The sequence below is a fragment of the Doryrhamphus excisus genome, chromosome 15 (assembly GCF_030265055.1).
Source record: "Doryrhamphus excisus isolate RoL2022-K1 chromosome 15, RoL_Dexc_1.0, whole genome shotgun sequence".
NCBI classification, from domain to species: domain Eukaryota; kingdom Metazoa; phylum Chordata; class Actinopteri; order Syngnathiformes; family Syngnathidae; genus Doryrhamphus; species Doryrhamphus excisus.
In genome coordinates this window covers 6,746,499-6,773,477 of record NC_080480.1, presented here as the reverse complement: position 1 = coordinate 6,773,477, position 26,979 = coordinate 6,746,499, and the positions used below count along the sequence as shown (strand labels likewise).

Here is a 26,979-nt window from a genome sequence, read left to right as displayed (position 1 = left end):
AACGGAAGTGTTGTCGCATTCGCACTTGAGGTGACTTAACGTTTGTTCCGCCCTCCCTGGCGGCGTCACTCAGCGCCTGTCAGCGTTCAACGGATCCCGTCCGGGAGTGCTGTGAAGCCGACAACATGGGCTCAGGTGCCCGTGGGGAGTGGACAACAGCGCGGCGGTGACTCCCGGTGGATCCTTGAAGTGTGTCCCCTCCGTAGGATGAGCAGACAGGCGGGACAGGCTGCACTGCGTGATGCAGCTCAGGGTCCACCAGGAGCTGACGTCCTGCTGCCAGGAGGCGAAGGTCCACTCTCCCTCTCTCCATCTTCTGTCAGGGTTTATGCTGGTACTTCCTCCAACTAGTTTCCGTGGAGTGTACTTTTGACTGCTGCACATCCAACGTTTGCCCGTTTTTATTCACTTGTTGGGCACTGCAACGAGGACTTGTACCATGATCTGAGCTTTAAAGTGAAACAAGCAGTAATAGAAGTCAGCTGGCAGCACATGATGGCCAATAACAACGAGATACAAGTAAGTTCATCACTTTTGATGTTAAGTGTTTGATTCCCACATTACTTTATGATGATGGAAATTCCCCTTTGTTACTTTCATATGGGTTATTTTTACCCTACTGATGATGTGTGGTTGCAACACTAATTCATGTAGAGTGAGATAACATTATTTCTTTGTAAATGTATCAAAGCGATACATCACAGAACACAAGGGAGGATACCAGTCAAAAGTATTGGGATTTCCTAGTCTATCAGTGAATTATCCCTCTTGCATAGTAGCTTTTGGGTGTTGGGTGTTATAGCTGCTAAATGAACACCCACTCAATATTTTTGTCTACTGTTCAGTCCCATATGGACAGAACCAGTTTAAAGCTGAGATGCAACTGGTTTAAATGACTGACATGTTTTGGTTTGTGATAGGATAGACACTTTGGCTGACCAACTGTCAGACAGCAGATGCCAAGTATCTCGATAGCTTTAGGAAATGAGACAGTTGTCCATCGGTATTCGCCACCTTGCACTTTGAATTTTATGGTTTTTCAAAATCATTTTAGTAATAATGCTGTTTTGTGGTTTAATATGACCTAATGGTAATTAAGTTACATATTTGTTGTGCCTAAATGATGCATTTTCAAGCAGAAAAATGACTAAATGAACTAAAATACAAATATTTGGCATTCAAAGATTGATTAAATGTACTATATGTACACTGGTCACTAGGTGTCGGTGGTGCTATTGGCACGTTTGGTGAGACGTACAAGGATCAGACTTGATCGCCAGAACAATAGGCATTTATTGCAGGTTTGAATGATCTCAAAACAGGGTCAATAATCCCTAACAAAAACAAGCTACTTTTGCGGCTGTAACCCACAACAAGCTGAAACTCAACTATGATGTCACTTCCTTTCTGCCTGTCTTTCAGGTCCGCCAGGAAACACATTTAAGCAAGTCTTAAGTCTTATTTATGTCTTAAATGCCTTATTTATTCTTATTTTGTCTACTTTATTTGGTATTATAAGTGTAAAGGTGAATATAGGGGTGTTATTTTACTGCTAGAAAGCTCTAATAATGACACTACTTTGGTCATACAGGTTTGTCTTCTATGCTCTAACCACGGAAATTGGCTCATGAATGGCATCTAGCATACAAACAATCTATGTGACTGAAGCCGGAAGCTAACCACGGTTGTTGAAAGCCTATGTACCGTATAATACAGTTCAGTGTTTACTCAGAAGTTTGCTTTCCATGACAGCGACACTGTGCGGTCCACTCCCACACAGTCGTTGGCCTCAGGTAGAGGCGGGTGTGAGTCACTGTAAGGGGTTGTGGTGTCATAGGAGGTCAGGTTGCAATTGTCCTGGTGTCTGTCCAATTCAATGTGCAGTGGAGGGAAACATTAAAAATGAATAGCTCAGGATTAGTTGCCCATGATATAGTTAATAATCACTGCTGTACTGGAGCCTATTAGTCTTACAATAGACAATTATGAGCGTGTTTTGGGTGAAATTGTAAGCATAAACTCTTTAGTGTAATGTGTGAACCGCTGAGGACGTTTGACGGGGTTCACCCACCTCGCCTCCAGCGCCCACACTGGTGTGTAAATGCGTGGCGGCGAATTGGCAGCTACATGTCCGTGAGTCAAGCCCAGGGCAGCTGCGGCTACAGATGTGGTTACAGATACTCATATCTGTGTAAACACTCTAAATATCATTCTGTTGCAAGTGTCCTAATTATTGAAAACCGGCATTGTTGAGCATTCCTGTGCTGCAGTGGATGCTTTTCTGCCCACTCTAATGTATTCAGCGATACTGTCATCATGGTGACTGCAGACCAGCAGGCATGCAGTGAGCGATGGCAGATGGAGATCAAGGGGGCACAGTGGTAACGGTGATGGGTTGAACTTGCTGTGTGAGTGGATCGTGACTCTAGCGTTGTGCTGATTGAGGTCGCTTGATCCCACTTGCGTGAGGTCTCATTCAGCTTGACACCCATCATATACAGTATATATTTGTGACGTGCAACATTAGATGACATCCCATTCAATGGGAATACCATGGGAATGAGATCATTGAAGGCACCGTTTTTTGTTGGCATGTAAACCCCTTCGAACCACGGTTTATACTTTTGAGCTGCAGCCATTAGTGGTAGTGATATCATATTAGATAAGGACAAATTTACAGATATAGTTTGTCAAATCCAACTTTGTGTGACTTGTTATTACCTCGAAGTGTGCACAAAGTACAGTAGTATACAGTAGCAGTATACAGATGTTTTTAATTGGGGAGAGGTTAGATATTTGTAAGATGTTAATGTGTTTTATTTGGTTCTATGTATTAGAAATGACATAATAAACCATGAATTAAGACCTCACTGGCTGTATATGAAAATGAGGATTATGTACAGATGTGTAGGTGCAGGCGTACCTAATAAAGTTCAGGTCACAATAACATATTTCTTCAGTTAAAAGTACGTATTTCATACTCATAGTGCGCCTTAACTATTTCCCCCCATTTAGTTTGCTTGTAGCCTGTTTATCTTTTTGGCCGTCCTGCTTCGGATGACTTCAGGGCTGTAAATCAAGCTTCCTGGTGAGGACACGAGCGCTGTGCTGAGCTGATAACGTAACATTCACTTTGGGGAAGCTCCACAGTCTGCAGCCTCGCTCATGAATTGTTTATTTCTTTTGGGTTTTAAACCGTAAGAGCTCTGCATGGGAGAGGAGCTGTCGCTGCTTCTTTTCCTGGGTGGAGAAGAGCAGCCAAATTACTTTTGTATTGATCATACGGCAGAATGGAGGCGGCCTCTTCCATTTTCTTTAATGGCCTCGAAAGACTTCTGAGAGGGTTCCTCATCAAACCCAGCTGATTGTCTCCCATGTGTTATAATACAGTATACTGTGATGACTTGGCTCACACTCACAGGCCAATGTCTCCAGCTGCGACAGCAACATTCAGAGGGTGTATACTTGATCGGGTCACTAGTATGTACCCCAAAAGTATCTTTGTTTTGTCAGCACTGATCACAAGCATACAGTATGTACTTTGTGTTATACCATACATGCATTTAGGCATGCATTAAATAAAAAGGAAGTGTGCTTTTGACATGAAGTGCAGTCGAGGTTATGGGAGAGGAGTGTCTTTGAGTGAAAGGCAGGGTACACTTATAAATTCTAAAAACAAAAATATTTAACCATTAGAGCCCTGTAAATATGAAATAACATCCCTATATTAAACTTTATAATTTTATTAATCAATAATAAGACATAATAACTCACTATTACCACTTTGACAATCCTGCTAGTTGTGTTTACGACACATTGCGCACACTTATGAGCATAGTACATGATCGTCAGCTCATTAGCCTCTAATTTGTTTATTCTAAACTTCATTCATTCATTTTCTACCGCTTTTCCTCACAAGGGTCGCAGAGGTGCTGGAGCCTATCCCAGCTGTCTTCGAGCGAGAGGCGGGGTACACCCTGGACTGGTTGCCAGCCAATCACAGTGCACATATAGACAAACAACCATTCACACTCACATTCATACCTATGGACAATTTGGAGTCGCCAATTAACCTAGCATGTTTTTGGAATGTGGGAGGAAACCGGAGTACCCGCAGAAAACCCACGCATGCACGGGGAGAAAATGCAAACTCCACACAGAGATAGCTGAAGGGTGGAATTGAACTCGGGTCTCCTAGCTGTGTGGCTATTATCAATTACAAAAATGGCTAAATGAAGTAAAATAGAAAAAATAGAAGGCATTCAGAGATGTAGTAGGATTCTACACTGGTCATATCCAATGTTCAAATTGTTGTTTCCGCTGGACCACCCAGCATGCCTTGCGGGCACTAGGGTCACGGGGGCGACTGACTTCGGGCAAGAGGCGGGGTACACCCTGCACTGGTTGCCAGCCAATCACAGTGCACATATAGACAAACAACCATTCACACTCACATTCATACCTATGGACAATTTGGAGTCGCCAATTAACCTAGCATGTTTTTGGAATGTGGGAGGAAACCGGAGTACCCGCAGAAAACCCACGCATGCACAGGGAGAACATGCAAACTCCACACAGAGATTGCCGAAGGTGGAATTGAACCCTGATCTCCTAGCTGTGAGGTCTACGCGCTAACCACTCTCCACCGTGCAGCCCTATTCTAAACTTAAGAATGTCAAACAACAAAATAAGAAGCCAAAAATGTACCACTGCCACACGGAATGGGAGGAGGTTTTTTTCATGATATGATGTCGGACTGGCTTCAAGTTAAGGTAATGTGATGGAAAGCAATGTGTCATCAATGTAACATTACTAATGTGTCGTACACTGCAATAACAAACAGACAAGCAAACATAAACAGGCTCTGAAAAGCATTTGACACGGAGGTGGTGGCTCACAGTAAACATGGACTTTGACATGCAAGTGTGTGCAGTTGAAGCCAGCGGACATCTATAGCCAGTAGTATGTGTGTCATGACACTACCGTGAGCATCATATAGTAAGTATGACCCAGCCGGGAGAGAAACCATGGATGGGTGACCTGGTTGTGGTTACACCTGATGCATGTGAAATGAGTTCTCCCGCCGCTGTGCCGAGGTCATGTGATAGCCTGGTTGTTTTGCTGCAACAGTGGTGTTGGGTTTAAAGACAGCACAGACCTGAGGGTCCATCATCCACTAACCTGTCTGTCCTGCTTGGGGCCCAGAGGCCACAACACAGACTGGAATGAGCTAAAAAGCTATTATTACCTGTTGGCAAGGACCAGCTCGAGTTTGTAGTAGGAATACAGCACAATAACAACACAGCAGTCTTTGAAAATGTAACCCAAACTTCTACTATTGTTGTCCTGTACTTGTTTTTGGAGACAGCGGGGGTTCTGAAGCACAAATAGCAGCCTGGTGCCATTGTCATTTTTTTTAATTTACTACCAAACAATGTGTAGGAAACTATGAGAGTGGTAACTGAAGGAGGATAAATGGCCTTCTATGAATAGGATACAGTGTCTGCACAGGGAAAGTCCAGACAGGAGGAAGTTCTACAAAGATGTGGCTGTTAGTTTCTACTGACTTAATAATGTCTTTGTGGCTACCTGGTGATTTATCTAGCTCGTGGAGCCCTCCCAAATGACTTTCACATGAGCACTAAAAACAGTGTTTCTTTAACTAAATGGCCCCAAACTCAAACGTACATGTTTTCTTGTTACGTCTTAAATTCAATAGCGTTTCTCTTTTTTTTTTTATCAATGTGCTGACACTAGGAACTGTGTTTGTATCCAACGTGCGCTATTTTGCAGCCGTGATCACTAAGAAAAGCAGAGACTTGTAGTGTAAACGGTTAGTTAGCAAAGCATTACAGAGTCAACTATCGATGATGTCATTGACGGGTGAGTGGGGCAGACAATTGATTGACAGTCTATATGTGCCCTGTGATTGGCTGGCGACCAGTCTACGGTGTACCCCGCCTCTCGCCCGAAGTCAGCTGGGATAGGCTCTGGCATACCCGCGACCCTAGTGAGGATAAGCAGTGTAGAAAATGGATGAATAGAAAGAGTCTAATCTTCCTTTGGGTAGGTTCATGTTTACATAGCTAGCGCGCAGACCTCACAGCTAGGAGACCAGGGTTCAATTCCACCCTCGGCCATCTCTGTGTGGAGTTTGCATGTTCTCCCCGTGCATGCGTGGGTTTTCTCCGGGTACTCCGGCTTCCTCCCACATTCCAAAAACATGCTAGGTTAATTAGCGACTCCAAATTGTCCATAGGTATGAATGTGAGTGTGAATGGTTGTTTGTCTATATGTGCCCTGTGATTGGCTGGCGACCAGTCCAGGGTGTACCCTGCCTCTCGCCCAAAGACAGCTGGGATAGGCTCCAGCACCCCCGCGACCCTTGTGAGGAAAAAGCGGTAAAAAATGAATAAATGAATGAATGTTTACATAGCCATAAAACACAATACAGTATTCTGTGTGCCTTGAAAGATCAGTCTGAATCCTCTAAAATGGCCGCTAAAAGAGATCTTATTATATGTGTTAATATTTCACAAACCAAAAAATGTCTTAATATTAATTACCTGTTAATTTTGGGCAAGTGTAGCATAAACATTACATTGGGTGGTGGTCTAATGAGTTTCTTAAGCACTGTTAACAAATTAATATTGCATGACTGATGCATCAAAAAGTGCACGCTCTCTCTCTCTCTCCTTAACTTCTTACCTAACTTAACAGTGCATACGATGGTACAGTAATGCATGTGCAGAGTTTGACACCAAGGAGACTGTTTTCACACTCATCTGCCTAAAGTGGTAAAGTCTCTGAATAGAAAATCCAATATGCATCTTAATGCAAGTGGAAACCGGAAGCAATGGTTATTTTTTTTCTACTTACCACATTGCTTTAATATGCCATATTATCTTCACATTCTGTCATTTGTTTGCACTTTCAAACTCTTATATGGCACGCCCACGTTTGATTGATCACTGATGCATCACCTCTGTCGCACACTTTGGTTGGCACATTCTGCCTGGTGCTGGCAGCGGGTGATAGAAAGTCACCCTTTTGATTAACTTTTAATGGCCCAATAGCTCTTCTAGGCTGGTTCGGGTCTGTAAATAGAGATTAAGTCCCATTCTATTGGGTAAGACGTTTGTGGCACTTTGTAGAAAACAAATTAAACAAAACAAAAATGGAGAAAGGGGCGGCACGGTGGTCTAGGGGTTAGCGCACAGACCTCACAGCTAGGAGACCAGGGTTCAATTCCACCGTCGGGCATCTCTGTGTGGAGTTTGCATGTTCTCCCCGTGCATGCGTGGGTTTTCTGCGGGTTCTCCGATTTCCTCCCACATTCCAAAAACATGCTAGGTTAATTGGCGACTCCAAATTGTCCATAGGTATGAATGTGAGTGTGAATGGTTGTTTGTCTATGTGTGCCCTGTGATTGGATGGCGACCAGTCTAGGGTGTACCCCGCCTTACGCCCGAAGACAGCTGGGATAGGCTCCAGCACCCCCACGCGACCCTCGTGAGGAAAAGCGGTAGAAAATGAATGAATGAAAAATGGAGAAAATAGAGCAAAAGGGCAGAATGGGAAAGGGAGTTGTATGTGAGAAGGGCTGAATATGCTAATCGAAATGCTAAATGCTCAACTGCTTTGTTTTGGGCCATGCTATGAATAAAAGCTTGCCTGAAGCAAGACAAAAACCGGAGAAGACACCGGGCGGTCCTCGACACAAATTAAGACCTTTACTGGTGACGACTGCAGCGCAATAACCATCAGACAGATTTTGCATGAAAAGGGTCTTCTTTTTGAATAAAAAAAATGCTCATCCTCATTTTGTGACATCTTCACAAGACAAAACTTGCTGAATAAATCAGAGTAAGCAGTTCAAATAATGTGGGCATTTATCAGGCAGTGGGAGTGTAACAAAAATGGATGTTGGGAAGCGGAGCAGCGATCAATAAAGCTGAAATGTGATTATCTCTTATCTCAGCCACGGTTGCACCAAGTTTTGATTTCCTTCTAAAACGGAGTCACCAATCAAAAGCAATACACTGCCAACCGTGCAGGCTCGGAAGAGAAATGTCACAATAAGCTAGTGTGCAGCAGCAACACTCCCAAGCAGTGCACTCAGACCCTCTATGAATGAGTTAACCGCTTACAGAACGTACCTTGGACTGTATGTGTTCCCCCCCAGTAATCCCTAAAATCCTTCATATTCCAGAGAAAATGATGTTGCTCAATCTGCTCTTGCTGTTTTTCCTTGTGCAACATGGTGATGGTGATATGCATATGTGTCATACTGCCCAGTACATCACATGCATAGTGTAAGATGATTGCATGTCTGGGTCAACAGGGAAACGACTGTCTTATATTATATGGTGACAAAGTGTGAATGCGCATCTGTCTGTGGGTCTGCGCGAGCATCCTGCAGACTGGGGTTCCACACCTGGCGAGGAGCACAGCAGCATGAATGGCATCTTTGTGCAGAGGTCGTTCTTCTCAAGAGACTTCAGTAAACGCTTATGTGTTTGTGTTCCCGGCTTTGTCCTTTGTCCACTTGGCGGTAACAAACAGTAGCTCTGTTCAGGCTCCTGAGGAATAAGGCCGCTAAAACCCTTGATGGGAAAAGCTCCGCAGAACACATACTTAACCTGTTTCCATCATGCACGGGAAAGAAGCTTGAGAAATAATGTGCAGAAGGAGCAAGAATTTCGCGTTTTTTCAAAAATCAGAAGCATCAGAAACTGGAGCCTATCCCAGCTGTCTTCGGACGAGAGGCGGGGTACACCCCGGACTGGTGGCCAGCCAATCACAGGGCACATATAGACAAACAACCATTCACACTCACATTCATACCTATGGACAATTTGGAGTCGCCAATTAACCTAGCATGTTTTTGGAATGTGGGAGGAAACCGGAGTACCCAGAGAAAACCCACGCATGCACGGGGAGAACATGCAAACTCCACACAGAGATGGCCGAGGGTGGAATTGAACTCGGGTCTCCTAGCTGTGTGGCCATTTTCAAGTACAAAAATGGCTAAATGAAGTAAAAATACAAATAGAAGGCATTCAGTTGTATGTTGTAGGATTCTACACTGGTCATATCCAATGTTTTATTATTCATAGCTCAAATTGTTGTTTCTGCTTGACCACCCAGCATGCCTTGCAGGCGCTTATAAATAACATTTTAAGTTACATGTTATGTTTTCCGGTTAGTTGTTGCCACCCACATATTAGTAGCTGTTTATATATTTGATTGGTTAACTTGCTGTCTTTGTGTTGTTTTCGGGTGGTTGCACCGTGAGTAAGTATGTCTCTTTGATGACCACCCGTATATGCACATATTGCACAAACCACAGAACGATATCCATGGGAGATTTCAGCTTGTCTGGAAGGAGTCTGATTTTAGTTTCAATTGGTTCCCAAGTCACCTAATGTATGGGGGCCACAGTCCGCCTATAACGTGAGTTATACAGTAGAAGACGTGATTCTAATGGACATGGAAAGCAGATTAAAAATGATGAGTGCAAAGGAGCTGAAGGGGATAAGAGGTCCATTTTATGATGCAGACGATTATCCCTCTTAACTGATGCCGTCGCTTACGATAGCACTGCAGACGAGATGGAGCAAAACACACCCCAAAAAACTGTTGGAAGACTTCAGTTGCGGTAATTGCAGCATAATGGCTGAATGAAAACCAGACCTTATTAGTGGAAGCAGTTAGCTTTAGTCCCAACCAGGAGTCTACCTTGCCCCAGCTGCACACTGCATGTTGCGTTCACAGTCAGGAGATTGAGGGTCCGAATCTCTGTTTTTCAAGTCCGAAGTCATAGGCTTGAAACAGAATAGCGGTCAATTGATTATATTAGACAAATCCAATGAATGCCTTATGACCGGTTTTTGACCGGTTTGACTAGACTTGGTCACAAAAAAGAGCAGTCTGGATTTAGTCCACACATTTGTTGTTTGTTCTTAAACCTGATTGGACGTTAATAGATGCATCAATGAGGCAGATTCAAAGGGAAAATATGTCGTCTTTCTGGAAATTACTTGACGATCGTCATTCTTGAATGCTTTGAATAGAGACAATTACTACAATTACACATGACATTACAACAGCACACTCACTGAAAATCTCAAGTCATCATGCTAAAGTTTGAGTCAAGTCTATGTCGAGTTGCAAGTTTTTCATGATTATTGTTGAGTCCAAAGTCATCAAAATAATTATGTTTTGTTGAATGCTTTGAGGCTGTACGGCGGTCGAGTGGTTAGCGCACAGACCTCACAGCTAGGAGACCAGGGTTCAATTCCACCCTCAGCTATCTCTGTGTGTTTGCATGTTCTCCCCGTGCATGCGTGGGTTTCCTCCCACATTCCAAAAACATGCTAGGTTAATTGTCCAAAGGTATGAATGTGAGTGTGAATGGTTGTTTGTCTATATGGGCCCTGTGATTGGCTGGCGACCAGTCCAGGGTGTACCCCGCTTCTCGCCCAAAAGACAGCCGTGGATAGGCTCCAGCACCCCCCGCGACCCTCGTGAGGATAAGCGGAAGAAAATGAATGAATGAATGCTTTGAATAGAGACAATTACTACAATTACTCATCACACTCACTGAAAATCTCAAGTCATCATGCTAAAGTCCAAGTCAAGTCTATGTCGAGTTGCAAGTTTTTCATGATTATTGTTGAGTCCAAAGTCATCAAAACAATTGTTCTTTTGAATGAATTTTACTCAGCACATTCACTCAAGTCAAGTCAAGTTTATTTATATAGCCCTTAATCACAAAAGGGCCTCAAAGGACTTTACAAGCTAGCATAAATAGACGACAATAGACGGCATCCCCTGAACTGAACTCCCATCCGGCAAGGAAATACTCAAAACCCATTTGGGGAAAAAAGAGACCTTGACAAGGGACCGCAGAAGGGGGTAATCTACGTGGAGTTGCAAGTTTTTGATGGTTATTGTTGAGTCCCAAGTCATCAAAACTGTGACTCGATTCCACAACTTTGCTTAGAACTGATAGAGAACACTGCATTAGAAGCTTTTTCATAGAAATTCTCTTCATCTGTTGCCGTTGGAAGGGATTTTGGCGGTGCCTTGGGCCAGTGAGCCTTCAGACCTTAGCCTGACTATCTGAGTCTTACGATCACATGACACAGTGTCCCTGGCTATAGGAAGTGGACCTAGGTTAAGTAATGTGAATTGTAAGAAATGTTACTGTAATGTTTGTTGACTTAATTGCTGCAACAACAGGCCTTTATTGCAGGCTGCTTTTGCAGCCGGCTTCACTTTCTGATCCAGTCGAGAACATTTATCGTAAAACACACAATCACGATTCTTATTTATGTCCTAAATGGCACATAAATTACATGTCTGTATTTTTGCTGTATCGTGTAAAGGTGGCTATAGGGGTGTTATATAATGTCCAGAGGGCTCTAATAATATTACTTTCTGATCCCGTCGAGAACATTTATCGTAAAACACACAAGCACGATTCTTATTTATGTCCTAAATGGCACATAAATTACACGTCTGTATTTTTGCTGTATCGTGTAAAGGTGGCTATAGGGGTGTTATATAATGTCTAGAGGGCTCTAATAATATTAAAATCCAGATTTAGAATGTTGTTAAAAGGTTTTTTCTTGCTGTAATAATGAAAATATAAAATATATAAATAAGGAATGCTGTTTCACTTGGGTCTGGAACCTATTAATGCCGATCAACGATAGATTACTATATAAAAAAAATATAAATATACTTCACTTATAATTGTTAGAATATGTTAGAACAATAAATATTACGACATGTGACTGGCTTCCACAGTCCTTAACCCAGAACTGAAAGATAAATCCTCATAACACCATCACCGGAGAAGTTGGACACAACTTGACTTTTTTTATTATTATTATTATTGATGCCTACAATACAAAATGAACTGAAATGCCAAGTCCTTTTTAGTAGAAGGTCAGCGGAAGGGTTTGCCCTTTTTACCCTTTGTTGGGTTTCTCAGTGCAATGCATGACCACAATGTATCAGAGTATTTCTCCTCTATGCTTTGGATAGTAACAGGAAGCTCTCTCGCTTACACAACTGTGTGTTTGTGTGGATATATATGTGTGTGTGTGTGTGTGTTGCATGACGCCTCAGTTTCTATCTGGCAAAAGAGCAGAACAGGAAGTAGCGAGGTCTACACTGTTCTCTCTCCACCCGTTCACTTGCTTTGGATTTAGGCAGGCTTTTCAGTGTAAATCCATCCTGGATTTTAGGAGGCTTGTATTAGTTGTGTATGCTGCTGCTGAGTGAGTGCTGAGGGGAGGGAGGGGGCCAAAGCCGGAGGCCAAAAAACATGGCCAGTGAGGATGCACTAGAGGACTATTTGGGGGATCAACCCGCGGATGACCTTTCACACACTGAACAGAAGGACACAGAACCTGCGGTAGGCAACTTTTCACCTTTCAACATGGCCGCCTTCTCGTTGTGTGTCTGACATTGACAACATGGCCTTATCGCCCTTGCCGCTTCCTCATTCACTTCAAAAACATCTAAATCACGTGTGACTCTTGGTGCTTTTCTGCCACTGACTGCTGTTTTGGCTTCCATGCCGATTCTGAGTGTCTTTGTTGGAAAACTCCAGCGATTACTCGTTTTTTATTGTGTTGAAGGGGCGTGCTTCACAGAACAAACTCTCCCTTCCTGTCTTTTATTGTGTCACCGCTGGGGTTGGCAGCACGGTATCTACTGTACACTCATCGGTTACAACAGTAGGCACTATTTCATGATATCCTGTACAAGTACCTTCATTCTGTATTTCTGAGAGAAATCTTTATTTGGTACGTTCCGTGTGACTGTTGGCCTTGTGGTAGTACAGTGGAGCCTCAAAGGCCAAACTGGGGAGTTGGTCAAAATCCGAACCAATTTTTACCAGTGGAAAACTATAAAAGGAACTTATCAGTTCAAAACTTTATTACACTAGAGAAAATATTGAATAAACACTTTAACATTCTTATCGCTTGTCAATTACATAACCTTTCCATATGACTATAAGGGTTGCTCTGCTCCCGAAGAGTTGAACTGTGCTGCACGTTTGAGTGTGACTGCCGCCCTTCATTGTGCTGCTGGATTATGCTTTTAATGATGCAGAGCCTGCAAACTCAAGCCGGTTTGTATCTGGATGCACACAGAGACGTAAGAAGTTGTAATAAGACCTGCTAAGCTGGTGTGGTGTGTGGCTCTGTGCCCCCCCCCCCCCCCCCCCCCCCAACAATAGAGTAGTATTTTATTGTCGCTGCAAATTGCACAATGAAATAAAAGCAGTGGGTCTCTCGAGCTGCTTAGAGATAGTTAGATGATAGATGTAGATGTCATGTACACAGAGTATGGAGTGGTGCAAATATGATTTTACATATTTGAGCATGGTATGGAGTGGTGCAAATATGATTATACCTATTTGAGCATGGTATGGAGTGGTGCAAATATGATGATATCTATTTGAACGTGATATGGAGTGGTCCAAATATGATGATACCTATTTGAGCATGATATTGAGTGGTGCAAATATAATGATTAGATGACATGACAATGATATGGAGTGGTACAAATATGATAATACCTATTTGAGCATGATATGGAGTGGTCCAAATATGATTGTACCTATTTGAGCGTGGTATGGAGTGGTGCAAATATGATGATGCCTATTTGAGCATGATATGGAGTGGTTCAAATATGATGATCCCTATTTGAGCATGATATTGAGTGGTCCAAATATGATGATACCTATTTGAGCATGATATGGAGTGGTGCAAATATGATGATCCCTATTTGAGCATGATATGGAGTGGTCCAAATATGATGATCCCTATTTGAGCATGGTATGGAGTGGTGCAAATATGATCATACATGCACAAACTTTTGACACAACTCATCAACAACAAAGTGCAAGTGTTATACATTTGTCCTCACCGAAGCAGACGAGACCCTGACTGATTAAAATCTCCAATCCTACTGTTCTAATCTGCTGTAAATCATGTTAGTGTTGATCATAGGAGCGCTGATGTTGGCACTCAGCTGTTTACGCTCTTAAAGTAAATGGTAAATGGGCTGCATTTATATAGCACCCTACGACCTTCAAGGTACTCAAAGGGCTTTTAACAATGCTGCCTCATTAGCACTGAGGTGGTGGATCCATCCTCTTACAGAACTTTGGAGCATGGACAGCTTTGATTGACAAAATGCTAACTGTAGTGCCTTACTGTACATGGACACTATTATTCATCCCTTATGTGTGCTTTTTCTGCCGCTTCAGGGTGATCCAGGCGGGCTGTCAGTGCTGCAGCAACTCGGCTTGGACCAGAACTCCGACCTGTCCGACTCCAGCGTGCAGCAACGGCTGGATGAGCACCGCGAGAGGATCCGCAGGGAGATCCGCAAGGAGCTGAAGATCAAGGAAGGTGCAGAGAATTTACGCAGGGCCACCACCGACAAGAGAAACGCCCAACAGGTGGACTCGCAGCTCCGCAGCTCCAAACGCAAGCTGGAATATCTCCACGCCCAGCTGCAGGAGCTGGACGCACACATTGTTGTCAAGGGTCACAATGAGAATGAAGGTAGCAGTCTTCTGGGGACACATTTGATGGTTTCAGTTGTGTGGTGTTCTTGACCTTCTGATATCTTCTGTCCAAAGATGCTCCAAAGTCTCCGGGCTCGGTCAGTCGCCCGTCTGCCAACCAACACCGCATCGCAGCGCTGGAACGCCAGCTAAACATTGAGTTGAAGGTCAAACAGGGGGCAGAGAACATGATTCCCATTTACGCCAACGGAGCTACAAAGGTAGCCATCTTTTAACTACAGCACATCTCCATGGTTCCTCTCTGATTTCTTTTTATTGCCTTTCCAGGACAAGAAGCTTCTCCAGACGGCTCAGCAGATGCTGCAGGACAGCAAGACCAAGATCGACATCATCCGCATGCAGATCCGGAAGGCCATGCAGGCTACAGAGCACTCTGACGACAGCCAATGTACCCATCGTGCATTTTTTTTTCTTCTTTTTTTCATCCTCACCTTTTATCTTTCACCCACCTGTCGCACTGCATATTTTATGAGTGATGGATCAATTTTTGCTTCAGAACCTCATTGTGCCCAGTTAAACACACACACAGCGGCATACACGTTGTCCATTATAGCTCTCTAGCTCTCCATGGTTATTGATGTTCCTGCATCCCCTTGATGTTGGCCAACAACTAAGAGCTATGCCTCATTTAGAAGAGGTTAGAGACAAGGCAGGGTGGGTTGGGGGGGAACACGGGGAAACATGATTGAAGGGAGAGATACACCGAAGGAAGTAAAAATGTCCAAAATAGACACAGGAAGAGTCCATTCTGCCTCTTAAGGTGCAATATCTGAAATCTGGAATGTGTACTACTACACAAAAATATGAACGCACACTTTTGTTTTTGCTCCCATCTTTCATGAGCTGAACTTCTACATTCCTAAAATGCCCTTCTCTCCCAAATCGTCCTCACCAATCAAAATCTGTGTTCCTTTGCCGGGATGATCCATCCACCTTAAAGGTGTGGTATATCAATATGCACAGCTATGCCTTAGGCTGGCCACAACAAAAGGCCACTCTAAAATTGGAAGGATCAGCAAACCATTTGCCTCATGCAGAGCAACACATCTTCTTCGCATGAAGTTGATAAGGTTGTACTTGGACACACTTACACAGTCAAAATGCATAGTGGAAGTTGAAGTGCACACATTGAGACTCAGCCAACGCTTTGTTGATGGGAATGTTTTGTTAAATTAAATTCAACATTCTTTGCAACCATTCATTCATTCATTTTCTACCGCTTATCCTCATGAGGGTCGCGGGGGCGAATGACTTCAGACGAGAGGCGGGGTACACCCTGGACTGGTTGCCAGCCAATCACAGGGCACATATAGACAAACAACCATTCACACTCACATTCATACCTATGGACAATTTGGAGTCGCCAATTAACCTAGCATGTTTTTGGAATGTGGGAGGAAACCGGAGTACCCAGAGAAAACCCACGCATGCACGGGGAGAACATGCAAACTCCACACAGAGATGGAACTCAGGTCTCCTAGCTGTGTGGCCTGCATGCTAACCACTTGGTTGCTGTGCAGCCTGATTTACAACCAAAAATTGAAAAATCAATTTCATTAAACTTTTGTTTGGTTCATATTGATTTGGTCCGCCTTAGGGCCGAACTGATGACTCGATTAATCGGAACAACAAGCTTCTGATTAATCGTGGCACATGCAACGATATTACGTTATTTCCTGTCTGTTACCACTGAGGGTCGCATCCCTGATTCCATCTCTTTAAACCTCATTTACTGTCTTATTTATGGTTTGTTGTTGCATATAATGCTAAAGCACACCTTATGTCCCAGGTAAACCTGATTTGTGTGGGGTGGAGCTACGTGTGGAGGAGCTGTGGCATCACTACCGTGTGGAGCACGCCATGGCCGAGGGCGCCAAGAACATGCTTCGGCTGCTCGGTGCAGGAAAGGTCCAAGACAAAAAGGCCATGGCGGAGGTCAGAGAAGAAATCTAATGACATTGAATTTGACCTCTAGTAAGATAGAGGTTAGTATGTCGTGTATGATCTGCAGGCGCAATGTGGTCTGAGCGAGTCGTCCCAACGCTTGGACCTGCTCAGGTGCTCTCTGGAGCAGCGGCTACTAGAACTCCCGGAGGACCATCCCAAAGCCTGTCTGATCAAGGAGGAGCTGGTGCTAGCTTCTTCCTCGGCCTTCAGCTCTCGCCACAGCACCACCTATGTTCACAACCAGTATAGCACCCTCAGCAAACCGTCGCCCCTCACCGGTAGACACCAAGTATCTAAAACACGGCATTCTCCTAAGTGTTGACAGTTCTTCTCCTTTCAGGTACTCTTCAAGTGCATCTTTTGGGATGTGTCGGCCTGCCCGAGGTTGTCCCAGGCAGGAGCAGAGGGACTCCTGTGGTTCTTCCGTCTTACTCCCCTGGAGATGGCCGCTCCTCCTTTAAACTGAGTGGCCTCTATAGCCGCAGCACAAGCAGCATGAGCCTCAAGATGCCCGGCAAGAATGACGAGTTGTCTTGTAAGTGTTTGCTAAATAAAATCACAAATAAAATGTCCAAACTGTGGCTGGCGACCAGTCCAGGTTATACCCCGCCTCTCGCCCGAAGACAGCTGGGATAGGCTCCAACACCCCCCGTGACCCTCATGAAGATAAGCAGTAGAAAATGAATGAACGAATGAAAATGTCCAAACTTTTCCGCATCCCCACCCAAAATAATTAAAAGATTTTGGGGTCTATTTTGAGGTTTGACATGACCCATCGACATGACCCATCGAGATATGCTAAGAAGTTTTATGTAGGTGACAAAGACGTGTATTATTATTAGGGCTGTCAAAAGAATACATTATTTAAAATCTGATTAAGCACTGTTTACCATTGAATTAATCATGATTAATCACCATTTGCAACTATATTTGAAATGTACACATTTTCACTGTATGAGGATCACGTGTGGGAACTTTAGTCGTTGTTGTTACTCGCTGACTCGCCTTTGTCGTGTTGACGTTCGGAGTGACCGTGAATGCACCTTGTTGTAATGTGGTAGGGGAATGAGGAAATGTTTTTTCGCGTGTTTGGGATTTAACAATACATAATATATGGGGTTGGAATTGAACACCGCTGCTGTGTACTTGTTGATGGCATTGTTTAATTCAAGTTTTGGTGCTTTGGTGTGTGAATTACAGCTGAAGTGAGTGTGGTGCTGAAGCTAGAGAACACAGTGGTGGGGCAGACTGCTTGGAGAACAGTTGGAGAGCAGGCCTGGGACCAGAGCTTCACCGTGGAGCTGGAGAGGGTGAGTAATACCACGTGTGGTGTGGCCTTTTTAATGCTTGTGTTACATCCAAGTTACATGCAAGTTACACGCAATGAAACTATGGTAATGGTTTAATTTCATTTGAACATGCATCAGATTACAATTGAATGCATCCCATAATCAGTTCACAGTTCCACATGTCCAAAAGGAGTAGGAAGAAGCAAAGCTTATTAAATCCTACCCCTCCATCTGGTACTTTTACAATCAGTAACTGTTACATTTGTTCACTTCCTGCTTTCATAATATTTTTTTTCTGTTTTTTTGTTTTTTATTTTTTGTCCCGTACCGAAGTACGAGGTGATATGACCATCCAATGACATAATGGGTACCATAGTAAGTGTCAATATAGGGATATATATAGCACATCATGACTGGTTCAAGACTCTTCATCCTTGTATTTAGCAAACATCAACTGCTTGTATTGTTTCTTGAATTGGCTCATCGTTGTGCATTGTTTGAGGGTCTTACTCAATCCATTCCATAGTTTGATTCCACATACTGAAATGCTATGGCTTTTTAACGTAGTCCTAGCATAGAAGTGTTTCAAATGTACTTCTTCCCTGAGATCATATTTCTCCTCTCTTGTAGAGAAGTATTGGATGATATTTTTAGGTAATTGGTTATTTTTAGCCTTATGCAACTATGATGATAACCTGACCGCTACTAAGTACCGTTGGTTGTGTTTTCTTGAAAATGGCAGCCTGTAAGTGTTTATTCAGATGTCTCTAACCCGGATTAAGGCAGCTATGTTTTCCGGGGAGCTAAAGACCTCCCTCGCTGTCACTTGGGGGTTCAGTGAGCCCCCTCTGTACCAATACATACTTAGCAGCACAGATTTGTTAGCATAAAGTCTCTAACCACAAACACTAATGTAATTATTCCTAAGCGCTAATTAATAATTGTAAGTCTGTCATATTCCGGTGGGAACTTGTGTGAACATTCCATTCCGTTGTTGTGTTTTGGAGTAGTCCCGGGAGATGGAGATTGCCGTGTACTGGAGAGATTATCGCTCCCTGTGTGCTCTGAAGTACCTGAAGCTGGAGGAGTTCTTGGATAACCAGAGACACAGAGTCAAGCTAGAACTGGAACCCCAAGGGCTGATGCTGGCTGAGGTATGGAGTCCATTGAAGGACCATACCACGTGTCAGACAAAACCAGTACTGTTTGTATTATTCCTTCACATTAAGTTTATTGACATGCAGTTTTTGTTACAGGTCACCTTTTTTAACCCGGTAATAGAAAGAGGGCGGAGACTTCAGAGACAGAAGAATGTTTTTTCTAAACAGCAAGGTAATGAAAATGGATTGGCAATAGGTTTGACTTAATGTCCCGCTCGTTAAAACAGACTCCACATTATTTGTCTCAGGTAAAGCGTTCCTGCGTGCCCGTCAGATGAACGTGGACATCGGTACGTGGGTCCGCCTGCTGAGGAACGCCATCCCAAGCGGAAGCAACCCACCTGCATACACCCCTGGTTTCTCCAGCAACGCACTCACGCACAACAGCGGGTCTGTAAACCAGTCTGCTCATCGCGATGGAATACTTTGGAACTGAATTGTTTGTGCGTGTGAATGCGTGTGCAGAGAAATCTCCGTGGAGAAGCTGGCTCTGGAGACAGATTGTCCCCTCAAAACCGAGACTCGAGACTCTAGCGCTGCGGTGAGTGATCACGGCTGAGGAAGCGGTCATTTTGCAGTTGTGCTTGTAGCATGTCGCTTAAAAAAGGACATGAAATGACACAAACCCCAGCTTCCCAGCATGCTTTGCGGCACTTGTTTTGTAGAAAAGATGCTTGTCACATATTAGCCTCCAATAGTTTTACTAGTAATTTCCCTGTGTATATATTATCTGTTGCCTCTTGTGATGCTAATTGCTTTTTCTTTTATAATCCCGTGAGTCAGACCTGCTGTTTAACAAATCAGTCACATGGGAGGACAGAGGACAGGGAAAACAGTAGGAATGCTCTTAGGGAAAATAGCCTACAGTATCATGAAAAGTGAAAGAATGGGCATATTTTGAGAAAAAAATGCATCTCATGCTTTGTCATATACCCTAAGTTCAAAAGCCGATTATTAGTACAAACCTTTTTTTTTTAATTTTCCTTCTTCCTTCTATTTTCTTCTGAAATAATTTTAATAATAATATAAAATAATAATAAAATACATTTTTAAAAATAATATTAAAAAATAATATTTTTTTCCTCCATAAAACGGCTTTATTCACATTTATTATTGAGGTTTCTTCCCAACCTAATTTTTCAAAAATGAAAATTGTATTGATGTATTTATTTATTTTGTTTCTCATAATGATTACCACAAAAATTTCAACTCTATGCTATTAAAATGACCAAATTTTTATTGTCCTAAAATTGTGCCTTTTTTTCTCCTTAGAGTATGAATTTTGTTCTCCTCATCTTTTGATTATTCTTTAATATTTCAACTCTTTGCTACTAAAATGACCTAATTTTTTCTCATAATATTCTGAGTTTATTGTCCTAAAATTGTGCCTTTTTTCTCCTTAGAGTACGAATTTTGTTGTCCTCATCTTTTGATTATTTGATTATTTATTATTTGATTTTATAATTTTTTCCCACAATCTAATTTAATTTTTTTTTTATTCTTTAATTGTTGATTGTTCTAATGTTTCCTACTATTTCTGTTTTTTTTAATATTTTAACTTTATGCTAATTAAACATTATTTTTTCCTCATAATAGTACATTACTATTTTAAAATTACAACTTATTTTCTTTTTCATGTTATACTTTTAAAATCACTGATGTTTTTTTTCCTTTTTCCCTTTTTTATTTAGTTTTCTTGTGAAAATGTTATATCATTGGTGTCCAAAGTGCATCCCGAGGGCCATGTTTGCCCCACAGCCTGTTTTCATTGGCCCTCAGCACATAGTCAACATTCCAATCCTAAATCACAGATTTAGATGAGCTCATGTAGGAAGAGTTGGCGCGGGAGAAAGCCTTTGGCAGATGGTGTGTTCATGAGGGGTTGGACTATTAGGGATTAATTACAGTGTTTTTTAGAGAACTAATTAAGGATGAGGAAGGAGGGGAGCGGACAGAGCGAGGGGAGGATCCAGCCTGTGGCTTGTCAGCCTGTAGTGATGCTTGTTACAGATATCCTAAGTCTCCCTCTTGCCGTGTATTCTTTTGTTGTTATTTTCCATCTAATTAGTCCTGTGTTTTCATTTTGCTGCCATTGTTTCCTCCACTCCTCCTCCTTTCTTCCATAGCAGCAGACGGCAGTCATTGAGCCCCCTACGCCGGATGTTCCTATTCCTGACCGGCCAACCAGATCACACTCCCAGAACTCTTTGCGCAGGTGCCAAAAACACACACCAACACACACCAACACACACACAATAACTCCTCCTGAGTGTATCTTGTTGCAATATGGCCAACGCAGCACGACACCAGAAACTCACCCCTTCATACAATATGTTGCTGGATTGGATCTTCTCCTTTTTTTGTCATTATTGCTTGGAATTACTGGAAGCAAACACTTTTTAAACACTATCTTCAAAATGATCATTGTTGCCTCCCTCCCAGCTTATCATTTCATGAAGTATGGCCGCAAAATCACTCTATGCTACTAAAATGACCACATTTTTTCTCATAATATTCTGAGTTTATTGTCCTAAAATTGTGCCTTTTTTTCTCCTTAGAGTACGAATTTTGTTCTCCTCATCTTTTGATTATTCTTTAATATTTCAACTCTATGCTGCTAAAATGACCTAATTTTTTCTCATAATAATCTGAGTTTATTGTCCTAAAATTGCGCCTTTTTTCTCAGAGTATGAATTTTGTTCTCCTCATCTTTTGATTATTTACTATTTGATTTATTTTTTCCCACAATCGAATTTATTTTTTTTATTATATTATTCTTTAATTGTTGATTGTTCTAATGTTTCCTGCTATTTCTGTTTTTTTTAAATATTTTAACTTTATGCTAATAAAACGTTATTTTTCCTCATAATAGTACAACATTATTATTTTTAAATTACAACTTATTTTCTTGTTGCAATATGGCCAACACAGCACGACACCCCTTCATACAATATGTTGCTGGATTGGATCTTCTCCTTTTTTTGTCATTATTGCTTGGAATTACTGGAAGCAAACACTTTTTAAACACTATCTTCAAAATGATCATTGTTGCCTGCCTCGCAGCTTATCATTTCATAAAGTATGGCAGCAAAATCACGTTATATGACATACAGAATGTCGCATGCACTGCGTGTAATCTGTGCGTAATCTCCCTCAGACCGAGCGGAGGCCCCGTTTGCCTGCAGGATTTCAAGCTGATAGCAGTGCTCGGCAGGGGGCACTTTGGCAAGGTATTAACACACTTTTTCTTTTTTAAATACCAATGGCAGATGTTAATGAGGATTTAAGGTGATTAGTAGCGCTCTATTGCTGATAGTTGATCCAAAAAGGAAAGTAAATATTGGGCTGGGATTGAAATAAAAAGGAAAACATCTACTTAATGCAGGGTTTTGTTGGTCTCTTCAGGTGTTATTGTCCGAGTACAAGGATACAGGCAGCTTGTACGCCATCAAAGCCCTCAAAAAAGGAGACATCGTCACACGCGATGAGGTGGAAAGGTAGTGACGCAGTAACACTTGGCTGTCATCTCATAAATTCACCCTCATCATCATCATCATCATCCTCCCTCCCTCCCTCCGTCTGTCTGCTTGTCTTTCCTCAGCCTGATGTGCGAGAAGCGGATCTTTGAGACCGTCAACAGCTCCCACCACCCATTCCTGGTCAACCTGTTTGCGTGTTTCCAAACGCCAGAGCACGTATGCTTTGTCATGGAGTACACAGCAGGAGGGGACCTCATGATGCACATACATGCTGACGTCTTTTCGGAGCCACGTGCCGTGTGAGTGGAATTACTAAATCAGTAGATTTGAATTGCATGCAGTAAATTACCACACCTATTCCATTCATTCATTCCTATACTCACAAGGGTTGCGGGGGTGCTCGAGCCTATCCCAGACCTATTCCATTCATTCATTCCTATACTCACATGGGTCGTAGGGGTGCTGGAGCCTATCCCGGACGTATTCCATTCATTCATTTCTATCCTCATGAGGGTTGTGGGGGTGCTCAAGCCTATCCCAGACCTATTCCATTCATTCTTTCCTATCATCACAAGGGTCGCGGGGGTGCCGGTGCCCATTCCAGACCTATTCCAGACCTATTCCAGTCATTCATTCCTATCGTCACGAGGGTCGCGGGGGTGCCGGAGCCTATCACAGACCTATTCCATTCATCCATTCCTATACTCACGAGGGTCGCAAGGGCCGGAGCCTATTCCAGACCTATTCCATTTATTCATTCTTATACTCACAAGGGTCGCGGGGGTGCTGGAGCCTATCCCAGACTTATTCCATTCATTCATTCATTCCTATCCTCACGAGGGTTGCGGGGGTGCTGGAGCCTATCACAGACCTATAGCATTCATTCATTCCTATCTTCACAAGGGTCGCGGGGATGCTGGAGCCTATCCCAGACCTATTCCATTCATTCATTTCTATACTCACAAGGGTCGCGGGGGTGCTGGAGCCTATCCCAGACCTATTCCATTCATTCATTTCTATACTCACATGGGTCGTAGGGGTGCTAGTGCCTATCCCAGACCTATTCCATTCATGCATTCCTATACTCACGAGGGTCGCGGGGGTGCTGGAGACTATCCCAGACCTATTCCATTCATTCATTCATTCATTCATTCATTCATTCATTTTCTACCGCTTTTCCTCACGAGGGTCACGGGGGTGCTTGAGCCTATCCCAGCTGTCTTCAGGTGAGAGGCGGACTGGACTGGTGGTCAGCCAATCACAGGGCACATATAGACAAACAACCATTCACACTCACATTCATACCTATGGACAATTTGGAGTCTCCAAATAACCTAGCATGTTTTTGGAATGTGGGAGGAAACCGGAGTACCCGGAGAAAACCCACGCATGCACAAGGAGAACATGCAAACTCCACGCAGAGATGGCCGAGGGTGGAATTGAACTCGAGTCTCCTAGCTGTGAGGCCTGCATGCTAACCACTCAACCGCCATGCAGCCAGGTTGTGGAAAAAGTGAAAAACGAGGCAGGAGGTGGTGACAAACGATCTTTATTGGGAAGAGACCCCCCAATAGAAAAGACAGGTGTAACTTTACAATGATGGCGTTATCAAACATAAACAATCCACCCTTGGTTAAAACTATGCAGTGTTCCCCACAGAACTGATATCTACTTACTCCCCACTCAGCTGATACTGTTACACAAGCGGCCCCATTATGATGTCTTCATTTGTGGCACTTTTTTTCATAATCCTGCTCGTAAAGCAGCAAACTCTTCTCATGGGAATCTTCTTGCCGTTATCTGACAGGTTCTACTCCGCTTGTGTGGTCATGGGTCTACAATTCCTTCATGAGCATAAGATTGTGTATCGGTGAGTCTTCAGAATCAAAACAACTCCACTTTTTATTCTTCCATATTTAATCTACTTCCTTTTCCCTCTTAGAGATCTGAAGTTGGACAACTTGCTGCTTGATAGAGATGGTTTTGTAAAGATAGCAGACTTTGGTCTGTGTAAAGAAGGTGAATCCATTATTGCAGGATGTGATGTATACTACATCTGTCCTTCAGACCAACCCTTACCAGTTCTTCTTTCCGCCTGCTAAGGGATGGGCTATGGAGACAGGACCAGTACATTTTGCGGAACCCCCGAGTTTCTGGCCCCGGAGGTACTTACAGATACGTCGTACACCCGAGCAGTGGACTGGTGGGGCCTCGGGGTGCTCGTCTATGAGATGCTGGTTGGTGAGGTGAGAGGCGAACACTGGTCTTCTCCTTTCATGAATTGTTGGGCTCATTCATAGCCATATTTTGCCCATTCTCATGCTATAGGCTGTAGGTCCATGTCATAAAATGGCATATTGTGGTGTAGTCAGTGAGGAACTGGCATCTTATTATTTGGCAGGAGCCAGTCATGAGCTATGGAAAAAATTCATTTGTCAACCCAATGAAAATTGCAGCACATTATTACTCAATGTAACAGTGTGACTAAACTCATCACACAGCAACTTAACACTCAAAAGGCATAAATATACACATTTATAGGCATAAGGCATAAGGCTAATAAATATACAAACATATACCAATACAAGTTTACCATAGCATTGGTGTCCCTGTCCACCACAGGGAGCCAAAGGAGCCCAGACGGAGGCTGACATCATCGCAGCGCCCCAATGAATGTGTTGCTCGGACACAATGTATTATGGCAAAATTTAAAGAGAGTTTGGTACTTAAAACTTGTATTAGTACATGTTCGTACATTTGCCAGATATACCTTTTGAGTGTTAAGTTGCTGTGTGATGAGTTCGGTGTTCACAGTAAGATGACACTGTGAGCCAGACTGTTATATTGTTATACTGCATTAATGTTGTGAGGCAATAATGTATTCAATCAAGTGCTCATGAACGCATCATTCATAATTACATCCACAGGGAAATAATATGCATTCTTTGTCAGTCTCCCTTCCCAGGTGATGATGAGGAGGAGGTTTTTGACAGCATTGTGAATGATGAAGTACGCTACCCGCGCTTCCTCTCCACTGAAGCCATTGGTATTATGAGACGGGTGAGCGTACTCATAGTACTCCCATTAATGGTGGCTCCGTCTTGTTTGTGACGGTAAAAACAACAACAGAAACAGCAGATGAAAGTTATTTATAGTTTTCAACATTTGATATCGAGATTAATGATTATGATATGAAGATTAATGATAATGAGACAATGTTACACATGTGTTCATATACTGCACTGCTCCTATGAAGTTGACTTATTTTTCCTCTATTAAAAGTTGTTGAGGAGAAATCCTGAGAGGCGTTTGGGCTCCGGAGAAAAGGATGCCGAGGATGTCAAGAAGCAACCTTTTTTCAGAGTGAGTTTCAAAGGAAGGAATTGTCTTTGTAGATGTTTCTGGGATTCCAAACACAATTTCTGCTTTAGGGTATGGACTGGGACGCGCTTCTTCAAAGAAAAGTCTCACCCCCTTTTGTCCCGACCATCGCTGGAAAAGAGGACGTCAGCAACTTCGACGTGGAGTTCACCGCCGAGGCGCCGACCCTCACGCCGCCCCGCGAGCACCGCACCCTCTCTCGCAAGGAACAGGACTATTTTAAGGATTTTGACTATGTGTCTGACCTCTGCTAGGATCGAAGGGGGTCAAAGGATTAGGAGATGTTTACTGCCAGAGGAGACGAGGACAGACTGGGACTCAATGGGATGAACAGCTGGCATGGACCAATGTGTGTGTGTGTGTGTGTGTGCGTGCGTGCGTGTGTGTGTGTGTGTGATGGGTCCGTGTTGCGGATCAGCGGAATGTGATTGCGTGTCTCGCACATCTGCAGTGTCAATGACCTGCTGATCTATTGGACAATCTGGAGGGTCTTTTAGAGGAAGTTGTGATGATAAATGACGATAATCCAGATTATGTAGCAACTGAGTGGATGGATCCTGCTGTGTGTGTGTGTGTGTTTGTGTCCCGCGGAGAGACAACAAAGCAGCCATTGGCGCTGAAATGCTCAAGGAGCCATAAAGCACCAGTCAGAGGCTGATCTTTGTCTCGTTTTTGTCTCGCATCCCTTTGTGTCTTCTGCGTGCTGCTGCTAGGTGTCTCCAATGAATGTACAGTACGACGTCAGCCTCAATCGTGCGCCACCTCACAATGAACACTTGGGGGCGCCAAAGACAAACCGCTAATGTCAATACAAAGCTGCTTTCTGTTTATTTCGTCAAAGAGACACCAAGATGCTCTTGAATGAAAGATGGCGATAAGACATAAAGAACTGTCTGTGGCGGGAACAGACGGCACACAAAGTAATTCTACTCCTGATGAGTGTGGCTTTTGAAAATGTGGTCCAACAGTAGAGGTGGAGAATTTTAACAGCAATACCTGCTGACAGTAACTGCAGTCATTTTTCGCTGATAAAAAGGCTTTTACAGATGATTTCGTTTCCCCATTGTTCATTTTCACTTGTATCATTTGCTGGTTAAATGTGT

The 26,979-nt window shown here is 43.1% G+C and overlaps 1 protein-coding gene across 4 annotated transcripts; it reads left to right on the top strand.

Moving 5' to 3' along the window:
• Positions 1–54: 54 nt before the first annotated feature.
• Positions 55–26,926, top strand: LOC131103823 (serine/threonine-protein kinase N1-like). 4 transcript variants are annotated; one of them, XM_058050415.1, is made up of 22 exons: positions 55–519; positions 14,297–14,597; positions 14,675–14,820; positions 14,888–15,008; positions 16,410–16,555; positions 16,632–16,845; positions 16,908–17,102; positions 17,768–17,877; positions 18,867–19,010; positions 19,113–19,188; positions 19,265–19,406; positions 19,482–19,557; positions 21,143–21,231; positions 22,174–22,246; positions 22,422–22,513; positions 22,618–22,794; positions 24,303–24,365; positions 24,438–24,514; positions 24,599–24,741; positions 25,448–25,555; positions 25,778–25,858; positions 25,927–26,926. In XM_058050415.1, exons 1-22 carry the CDS (start codon positions 493–495, stop codon positions 26,128–26,130), a joined length of 2,805 nt encoding a protein of 934 aa, XP_057906398.1. In that variant the 5' UTR covers positions 55–492; the 3' UTR covers positions 26,131–26,926. The 4 variants fall into 4 exon arrangements, with proteins under 4 accessions (XP_057906398.1, XP_057906397.1, XP_057906396.1 ...); XM_058050414.1 differs by lacking the exon at positions 55–519 and adding an exon at positions 12,199–12,430 and having other exon boundaries at positions 21,149–21,231; XM_058050413.1 differs by lacking the exon at positions 55–519 and adding an exon at positions 12,199–12,430 and having other exon boundaries at positions 21,146–21,231.
• Positions 26,927–26,979: the final 53 nt, after the last annotated feature.